General features: G+C 47.7%; 1 protein-coding gene across 3 annotated transcripts; it reads right to left on the bottom strand.

Annotated features, from left to right (window-relative positions):
* Positions 1 to 853: 853 nt before the first annotated feature.
* On the bottom strand, positions 854 to 6,915 carry Kctd14 (potassium channel tetramerization domain containing 14). Of its 3 annotated transcripts, XM_036196480.1 has the most exons (3): positions 6,706 to 6,750; positions 3,799 to 3,877; positions 854 to 1,866 (listed from the first exon to the last, which is right to left on the bottom strand). In XM_036196480.1, the coding sequence occupies exons 2-3, from the start codon at positions 3,874 to 3,876 to the stop codon at positions 1,216 to 1,218; spliced, it is 729 nt and encodes a 242-aa protein (XP_036052373.1). In that variant the 5' UTR covers position 3,877; positions 6,706 to 6,750; the 3' UTR covers positions 854 to 1,215. The 3 variants fall into 3 exon arrangements, with proteins under 3 accessions (XP_036052373.1, XP_036052364.1, XP_036052382.1); XM_036196471.1 differs by lacking the exon at positions 3,799 to 3,877 and having other exon boundaries at positions 6,706 to 6,915; XM_036196489.1 differs by lacking the exons at positions 3,799 to 3,877; positions 6,706 to 6,750 and adding an exon at positions 4,876 to 4,965 and having other exon boundaries at positions 854 to 1,868.
* Positions 6,916 to 9,916: the final 3,001 nt, after the last annotated feature.

Raw genomic sequence — 9,916 nt, 5'->3', positions numbered from 1 at the left:
ATCCCCCTGCCTCTGCCTCCCAAGTGCTGGGATTACAGGCATGTGCCACCACCGCCCAGCCACGTTCTGTTCTTTTGCTGTGGTCTCTAGAGATCCAATTTAAGCCATTTGGCTTGCACAGCAAGTGTGTTTACCCACAGCCTTTTTTTATCTGTCTTTGTGGTTTTTGACACAGTGTTTCTCTATATAGCTCTGGCTGTCCTGGAACTCCTTCTGTAGTCCAGGTTGGCCTTGAACTCAGAGATCCACCTGCTTCTGCCTCCTTGCTGGGATTAAAGGTGTGGGCCACCAGGCACGGTCTACTGTTTTAAAGATACTGTTATGACCACCACAGACAGGAAGCCAGATCAGAGTCCTTTATTTAATCTGTGACTGATGTCAGACTCCTGTCATAAAGAACTCTTGGCTCCCAAGTTGAGTACCACAGAGTTTATAAAGACAAAACCACATTACATCACACCAGGCGCAGGCTAGGAGAGTATTAGGAAATACATCAGGGCTATTTCCCAGCAAGCAAGGAGGAACCCTTTGTCTGCTATGGGATGTTTTTCTGTATACTGTGAGTATGTGTGGCTCCCATTAGATAATAAATTGAGCTGTTTTGGCCATGGCAAGAAAGCTTACAGCCAGGCGGGACATCCAAGCAGAGATACAGAGAGAAGGGCAGAGTCAAGAGAGACGCCAGCTGCCACCAAAGGAGCAACAAGATGCCAGCAGTAATCAGTAATACTATGGCCACGTGGCAACATAGAGATTAATAGGAATGGGTTAATTTAAGATGAAAGAGCTAGCTAGCCAGAAGCTGAAGCCATAGGTCACATAGTTGGTAATTAATATAAGCCTTGAGTGGTTATTTTATAAGTGGTTGTGGGACTGTGGGGCAGGGTGGGACCAGAGAAATTTCCAGCTACACTTTGTTAAACATTTGGCAAGCTTCATTTCTCAGAAGATGGGAGAAACCCTACTTTATTCTGGCAAGCAGATGTGGATCCAGAGGGGAGCAGGTGCAGAGTGAGGGTAGCCTGGCCTCTCCTGAGACATTTCAATGGGGTTTCAGTCTGTATCCAAGGCTGGCCTTGAACTCATGAGAGTCTTCTTATCTCAGCCTCCCAAGGGCTGGAACTACAGGCTCAGCTTTAGAACATGGATTTTGATGGCAAATTGATTTCACAAGTCCCATCACGGCCCCTAACCAACAGCACCCCCTCCTAGGAATCACCACCAAGTGAAGACGAATATCCAGAAGCATGTGTAGGGGTCCCTACTCAGATGGTACCTCTGAGGGGACACCTTATACCCCTGGGCTCTAATGTCCTTCTCCAGGCAGTGCACAAAGTCCTCTGTCCCAGGGCCTGCCTTCCAGGGCCCAAATTTGACAACGGGTGTCTTTTTGGCCTCCAAGATATGCAACGGCTCTGCACACTTGGCATCCTCCTCCTCCGTGTGCACCACACACACCACCACCTTTGACGAGCGCATCGCCACGGCCTCTGCCCGAGCCAGGTGCAGCAGGACCTCCAGGTTCTCTCTGTAGTTTGGCACTCCCAGCAAGAACTGCATTCGGGCCACTTGCTCCCCAAAGATCTGTGGCATATCCTCCAGCATCTTGACCAGAAGATGAATTTGGTAGAACTTAGCCTCACGGTAGACCTCAGGAACGTGCTCTTTGGGCACCTGCCCAGTGCGTAGGTAGTCCAAGATAGGCCCAAAGTAGGTGCCAGGACGATCAATGAAGAAGCGGCCCTGTGCATCTTTGTAGTGTCTAGCTGATCTGGACAGTATCTCTGGAAACTTGGAGCCTGGATGTTTCATCAGGGTACCCATGGTGGTGGTGTAGAGCTGCCCTCCTACATTCAGCTCCACAACCTGCAGACACAGACAGTAGAGTGAACCCACAATGCACACACGTCCGAGACACACCACTGCAACTTATCAGAGGATGTGCTGTCTGCTGCTACAAAACAAAACAAAACAACACAACTCTGTGCAGTGTTAAAGGTTCAGGCTGGATTTCCAACCTGGATCCAAGCGCAAGTCAGTGTGGGGCAGTGATGGGGCCAGTCCTTCAGTCTGGCGCAGGTTTCTGACCTCCTTCTCAGCCTGTCTGTTGAACTGCCTATTACAGTTTAAGCACTGTACTGGAATTAGGGGAGCCAAAGGCAACCAAGCTGCTGGGGGAGGGGGAAAGCACTGAGCTGCCATGGCAACAAGTCCTACAGGGGCCATTCCTTAAGTCCAAAGGGGAGACATCAGGAGAAGAGGGACCCAAACCATACAGCTGAGGAAAATAAGCTCAGAGCCTATGTCCTTCGGCCTCCCCTAAACTTCAAGGCCCCTTGGCAAGGCTGTTCCGTTAACCTTGAGGTCACTGCTATGAAGCAGGCAGTTAATCAAGGAGCACGGACTAACCTTGAAGAAATCAGTGTGCTGGCCTTCCTTGTCCACTGGAGCTCAGCTCCTAGACCCCCTCAGTGCCCTCATATTACAGATGAGGAAAACCCAGAGAAAAGACCTCACAGAACAGGGGAGCAATGAGTGAGGCTAGGATCAAATGCCCATCAGTTGCTCTAACTCACATTAGGGTGGGGTCCAGCCCACCCCAACTCCTGCCTCACTGCCGCCAATATCAGCTCCATGCCTGGAAGTTCACTATCTTTCTCCACCTTAAGCTTCGGCGTCGGTGAAAATGGAAACAAAATGGACATAGAGAACTCCAATCCTTTGAACTCTCAAAGTCTAATCCACCCAGCCACTTCAAAAGCCCTTTCTGGGCGGGCAGTGGCGGTGCTCGCCTTTAATCCCAGTACTTAGAAAGCAGAGGCAGGCAAATCTGAGTTTGAGGCTAGCCTGGTCTACAGAGTGAGTTCCAGGACAGCCAGGGCTACACAGTGGAACTGTGTCTCAAAAATCCAAAACCAAAAGTCCTTTCTGAAACTAATTTACAGAAACCAGTTTCCTAGCTAGCTGAAACATAATTCAGCATCCAGGAGGACCATGAGCTGTTGTATCATGGCTATACAATCAGACCCCTTTCCAAATAAAACAAAAGACAGTTTCCTACTCTACCACCCTGTGCCCCATTCTTTTGTTTATCAAATAAAACCTCAGCCCTGTCCACATGCTTCTCTATTCTGCTCCTTTTTTTGTTTTTGTTTTGTTTTTCTGAGACAGGGTTTCTCCGTGTAGTTTTGGTGCCTGCCCTAGATCTCACTTTGTAGACCAGGCTGGCCTCGAACTCACAGCGATCCGCCTGGCTCTGCCTCCTGGCTGCCTGGCCCTTTTTTTCTCTTTTATTTCTTTCCCCACAAAGTTCCCAGCATCTGTGTAAATTTTAGCTTCCTATCTCATCCATAAACACTGCCCAGTGTGTTCCTAGAAGGATGAACTTCTTTTCGCTCTCAGGAGGAGGGCCCCTCTTTGTCTTTACCACCTGCCTGTTCCTGGGTGGGTAGGAAAGCCTGTGGTGAGTGGCTGGAAGAGACTTTGCCTCTGAGGGGAACCTGCTGAGTGTCAAGTCTGTGATGGCCATGGAGATGCAGGGATGGACCTGACTCGTCTCTCACCCAGTTCAGTCAGAAGGATCCCTGCATCTTGCTGTGCTTCACCCAGCACTCATATACATCTCCTGAGATCCCCTCAGCTGAGTGAATGAGTGACATCTCCACTCAGGTGTTCTCTAGGCCCCTCAAGATCTCTCTCTAACCCCCAACACTGACCTCTCCTGTTGTTTCCCGTTTTAGCTGAGCCAGAAGCCTAGGATAACATGTCTTCTTGCTCTCAGTCCACACACTTACTCACCACCAAGTCCTGGCAGTTCTGTGTGTTTGCGAAGTTCCATGGCGGCTTACCCCTTGCCAGGTCTACTCCCGGATCCATCCTGCACATTGAAACCAGAGTTCTTTTTCTCTGAAGCAAACCTGAGTCTCCTGCACTAAACACTTGAATGGCTTGAGCTTTCCAAGGCCTTTGCAACAGGCCTGCTCTTTGGCCTCTTGCAAACGCAGAACGAAATCACCTACTGCAGCCCTCCCTCTCTCCATGGCAGGGGTTCCCAGGCCTGTAGGACATCAGTCTCTTACAGCTTACCTTCCTATCACTTACCCATCTATCTATCCATCCATCCATCCTTCCTTCCTTTTGGTTTTTTGAGATAGGATTTCTGTGTAGTCCTGGCTGTTCTGCAACTTGCTCTATAGACCAGGATGGTCTTGAACTCAGAGATCCACGTGCCTCTGTCTCCCAAGTGCCTGGATTAAAGGCATGTGTCACCGTGCCTGGCAAGTCTACCATCTTGCAAGTTAGTTCCCCAGGGGCCTTCCAGAAAGGTGGTTTCATGACCCCATAGTGACTTGTAGAGCTACTGTTACAGTAGATGCTCCCTCGGGATCCCCGGTTTTTCCATCCTCCATTGGTGTGGGAGCCCATTTTCAGGTTCCTAGTAGCTTTACCCAGCAGGTCTGCACAGAGGGGATGATTAGACCTCAGGCCTGAGTGCAGGTGTATGAGATGGTCTGCACCTGGCTGTGCTGGGGGGTGGGGGAGGTCTTTTGCTTCACCCCTTTGGTGTTTCTATAAATACCCTAGGACAGAGACAGTCAGGGCCCGTTGGAATAGGTTCCAGGCCCTCTCGAGGCTATCCTGTATATTCTATCTGTTTAACTCTGGGGAACTGTGGGGTTGGTGGATAGCTGCCCCACACATTAGATCATGAGGTTTGAAAGGGGAATACTAGTCCATATACATCACTAGCACCCACTAGCAGGGCTCAGCACACCAGAGGCACTCAATGGATACCTGTTATATTGAATGATGTTCACCCTTGTCCCGATCCACAGCAGAACCTAATATTCTGATAAACGCAGATCTTGCCCTACATGGTATCAAGCTCAGAGCTGGCTCCATGCATGACTTTCACCCAGGAACTCATTCAAGCCCTTCTTGAGCAGGGAAGATGGAACACCCTGAGTGTTGAACACCTTGACACTAGGCAGGTAGCTTTGAAAACAGCCGACAATAACATACTCCTAACAGTATTGGAAAGAACCACTTTGCCTGCTGCTGGGCCTGCTCTCTCTCCTTATTTAATCCTGATGAGAATGAGAATTTTATTCTCTTATTGTGTACCCATACTTACTGTTAGCTGCTAAGTGAGGTGGGCACCTTTAGGGGCTAACTTCTACACTAAATGGGGTGGGGAGTGGGGGGAGGAGGTAGAGGGGGCAGGAGTACCACCTGCTTAACACACCCTCAAAGTTGTCCTTTCTTTTACTTCAACTAAAACTCTGGAGAGATTCCTTGAGCTTTCTGATTTATTCTTTTAGGCATCTTCTATGACACTGAGTGAGCATGTCCTAAAAGTGCTCATGTTGACCATTTCTTTTTTAGAGACAGTGTGGTGATACTGTGTTCCCCAAAATATTGTGCACCCTAATAAACTTATCTGGGTCAGAGAACAGAACAGCCACTAGATATAGAGGCCAGAAAATGGTGGCACTCATGCCTTTAATCCTAGCATTCCAGAGGCAGAAATCTGTCTGGATCTCTGTGAGTTCAAGGCCACACTGGAAACAGCCAGGCATGGTAACACATGCCTTTAATCCCAGAAAGTGATGGCAGAAAGCAGAAAGGTATATAAGGCATGAAGACCAGGAACTAGGCTGGTTAAGCATTCAGGCTTTCAAGAAGCAGTTCAGCTGAGATTCACTCTGGAGGAGGACTCACAGGCCCCCAGTCTGAGGAAACAGGATCAGCTGAGGAGCTGGTGAGGTGAGGTGGCTGTGGCTTGTTCTGCTTCTCTGATCTTCCAGCATTCACCCCAATAACTGGCCTCAGGTTTGATTTTACTAATAAGTACCTTTAAGATTCATGCTACAAGACAGTCTCCAGATGCCCCAGAAAGATTGTAGGTATGTGCTGTGGAATTCAGTTAAAGAATGATTATTATTATTTGTTGTTCCTGTTTTGTTGGCAGTGCTGGGGATTGAGTCCTGGTCTTCCTAGTAAGCTGTCTCTACCACTGAGCCACATCCTGGGCCTAACTGGCCTCTGTAACGGTTTTGAGCATGTGATCTATGAACTAAAACTGAGTATGTGCTTTCCTGTATGGACATATATAGACGTCTTCAATAAAATACCCACGCTTCCTTTTGGGGGGTCTACCATAGCTGTGAGAATAGCTCCCGTGTTAGCCTCATTAGCTCCAGTTAATCTTTCTCCCTTCTTTTCCTCCTGGCTTTGCATACAGCAAACCCGGGTTGCGCTGGCAAATCCTCTCACCCAGTCCACGAGAGAAGGCAAGCTGGAACTGGTCAGGCTACTCCTCTCAGGTGGCAGAGTAAAGGGACTGACTGAAGTCCCCTCCCCACCGCCACCCGCCACCCCCAGACTACGCCAAGCCAAGCCGGGGGTCTCAGAGGGGACACACACAGCAACAAAAACAGACTAAGTGAAGGGAGATCCAGGGAAGAAAAAAAGCAAATGACAGACTGCCCAGAGCTTGGTGGAGCGGAGGCGGGAACGCACAGGTATCAGAGGAGTTTACTGACAGGCGGCCGGGGGAAAATGCTCCCCGGGGGCGGGGGTAGGGACTACTGGAGGGTGGGCGAACGGAAAGGGACCAGAAAGCTAGGAAAGCGTGCGGCCGGCCGGGGTTGGGGGTGGGGCGTTCAGGACAGCCGAGCGGCCCCTGCTCGGGGACGCACTTACGATGTCCGGGTCGGAGCACACGATCCGGGGCTCCTGGCTCTGCTCCTTGAGTTGGTTTGCGGGCAGAGACTCCTGGCTGGCCTCCTTAGGTTGGTTTGCCGGCAGGCTCATCCTGGTGGGAAAGGACAGCTCACACTGACTACCCAGCACAGCCTTGGATAGATAACTCACGGGCGGGAAACACGGTCCTGCCACGTGTCGATAACTTCCCAGCCCAAGAGGCTCGTGACTCCCCGCCCCTGAGAAACTCTATGGCTAACCACCACCACCCCCCCCCCCCACCCCGCTCCCCTGTCCCCGAGAAACTCTTTGGCTATACCCTCGCCTCTTTTGTAAAACACCTGTAGTGCTTATTAGCTGGGTTAAAAGCGCTCTGAGATGTTGAGCATGGACTCCATTGGTTCTGTGGGCTGTCATCTACTTCGAGTAACCTATAACTTCTCAGGGAAGGAGTACTAGGAGACAGATCCTGGGGTTCTCAGAGGGTAGAGTGTCAGACCAGAGACTATAAAATGGTAAATTAGAAGAAAAAAAAAAAAAAAAAGCTGCTGCCACTCACAGGCAAGTGCTGTGAAACTTACCTGTTTCATTCCTTAGTTCTGAGTGAGAAAAGTCTTCTCTAAAACATATTTACACTACAAGAGCCCAGTATTTACACTACAGGAGCCCAGTATTTACACTACAGGAGCCCAGTATGGTCATCAACAGAGACAACAACCATAAACTTAATTCAAATGAAACTGTTTAGATAGTGCAGTCACACACTCAGCAAAGAAAAGAAAACCGGAGAGACTGGGGTGTAAGTCAGTGGTAGCACATTTGCTTGGCATGTATGAAGTCTGGGTTTGACCCTCCATAAACACACACAGACACACACACACACACACACCTACGCACACCCCACAAGAAAAGAAGGGAGATGGGAAAGAGGGAAGGAAGGAGAAAGTGAACCCCTCCAGGAGTGAAAGTATAATCAAACCAAGTTTCAAAGAATGTACACAGATAGCAAGGGGTGGGTCAAACAAGCTCACAGTCCAAAACCACAAACCACGAAAGGAAACAAAGAATCACAAGGAAAAGTCAAACAGAGACAAGCATGAGCCCCTCAGACACTGAGACTGCTAGGCATACAGTGTGAGCGTATTTAATGTCAATAAATAAATCAAAGGGGGCTGAAATCTGAAACATGGGCTGCAGGTGTGGTTAAGTGGTAACACCTTTGCCTAGCATGCACCAGGCCCTGCGTCCTAGCCACTCATCTACAAAACCAAAACCCAACAGAAACTTAAATATGAGTAAAGAACAAGAAGATATAATTTAAAGAAAAAAAATAAAAAAGACTGGGGAGATTTTTTTTTTTAGCCCAATAGAACCTCTAAAAATGAAAAACTAAAGTAGCTGAAAAAAAATGTTACTGCAGTTTAGAAAGAATTAAACAAACACAGTTGAAGGAGCAATGATGTGTACTGTTTTAAACCCATAAATATGGGAAATATAAGAGTAAATGCCTGAGATGGTAGGGAGACCGGAAAGGGGTATTCAAACCTTACTGGTTGGAATGTGAACTGGTGTGATCTTTAGACATTAGTATGGCCATCTCTACAAAAGAAAAGAAAAAGAACCCCACTTTTGGGAATCCACCCAACAGAAATTTTAAAAAGCACCATTCTGAAGGGATATGTGAATGAATATATTTACCACTGATCTGTTTGTTTTAGCAAAATTAGATATAGTTAATAGTTTACTAAATCACCGCCTGTCTTTGCCATGCAATGTTGTGTGCCTGTTAAAAAGAAGGAGATAGGACCTGGGAGATGGCTCAGCAGTTCTTTCAGAGGACTAGAGTTTGGTTCCCAGCACCCACATCAGGATGCCCACAACTACCTGTTATCTTCACCTCCAGTGAATCTGATGCCCTCTTCTAGTCTACACACACACACACACACACACACACACACACACACACACACACACACACGGTTTAATCCAGTTCAGACTGGTTAACCCAGTTCAGACTGGTTTAATCTGGTTCAGATTTGTTCAAACCAGCTCAATCCAGTTCAAGTGGATTCAGACCAGTTCAATCCAGTTCAGGCCGGTTCAAACCAGTTCAAACCGGTTCAATCCAGTTCAGACTGGTTCAATCCATTTCAGACCGGTTCAGACCAGTTCAATCCTGTGATTCTAGCACTTGGGAGGAAGATGTTTATTTGAGAAAGGCCTGAATAGATTTTTCATTAGAAGGTTGTACAAGCAAAGGAGATAAAGTTTTACTTTATTTTATTTTTAGACAATGTCCTGGCTGTCCTGAAAGTCACTATGCAGACCAGGCTAATCTCGAACTCACAGAGATCCACCTGCCTCTGCCTCCCGAGTGCTGGGATTAAAGGTATGTGCTACCATGCCCAGTTTGAACGCTGTCTCTTATATAACACCTACAACTATCTATAAATAGTCTGTGGGCGAGGAAAGTGAAGCTTGAAGAAATTAAATGAAGATCACATGGATTTTCAGAGCCAAGTTTGAACTCTGTGACTGTGATAGTCAGCTAGATAGACCTTAGGAGGACCTTGGAACTGGGCCTCTAGACATGTCTGTGGATGAGTATTTTGAGTACATTGAAGTAAGAAGATCCACCCACTATGGGTGGCACCATCCCCTGGGCAAGGGATCTTCGACTGTATAAGATTAAGAAATCAGCTGGTCACTAGCCCAGATGTGTGCCTGTCATTGTGACTTCCCCACTATTATGGACTGTAACCTGAACTGTATGCCAAATAAACAGTTCCTCTTTTAACTTGCCTTTGCCAGAGAATTTTATTAAAGCAATAGAAAAGTTACTGTGACAAGGACTTTTATCTCTCAATAGTCTTCTCTCTTGACCATGCAGAATAATTGCTTTGTTTCAGAGTGTATTGGTCCATTTTCTGTCACTACAGCCAAATTTCTAAAGCAAGATGTTTGATAAAGAAAAGAGATTTATTCAGCTCACAGCTTTTGGAGGATGAAGGATCAGAAGTCCCTACTGATTCAGTCTCTGGTGAGAACTCCCCTGACTGGATCACGTTATGGTGCATGGCATCAAGGAAACAGGTGAGAGAGGGAGGGCTCACATTTCAAATCAAACCCCAGAGAGAGACCAAGCAAGGGTCAATAACAACCTCCTACAAGGAGGTCCTACCTTTTAAAGGTTCAGCCACCTGTTAACATC

The sequence above is a fragment of the Onychomys torridus genome, chromosome 1 (genome assembly GCF_903995425.1).
Source record: "Onychomys torridus chromosome 1, mOncTor1.1, whole genome shotgun sequence".
NCBI classification, from domain to species: domain Eukaryota; kingdom Metazoa; phylum Chordata; class Mammalia; order Rodentia; family Cricetidae; genus Onychomys; species Onychomys torridus.
This window is presented reverse-complemented; position numbering and strand designations above follow the sequence as displayed.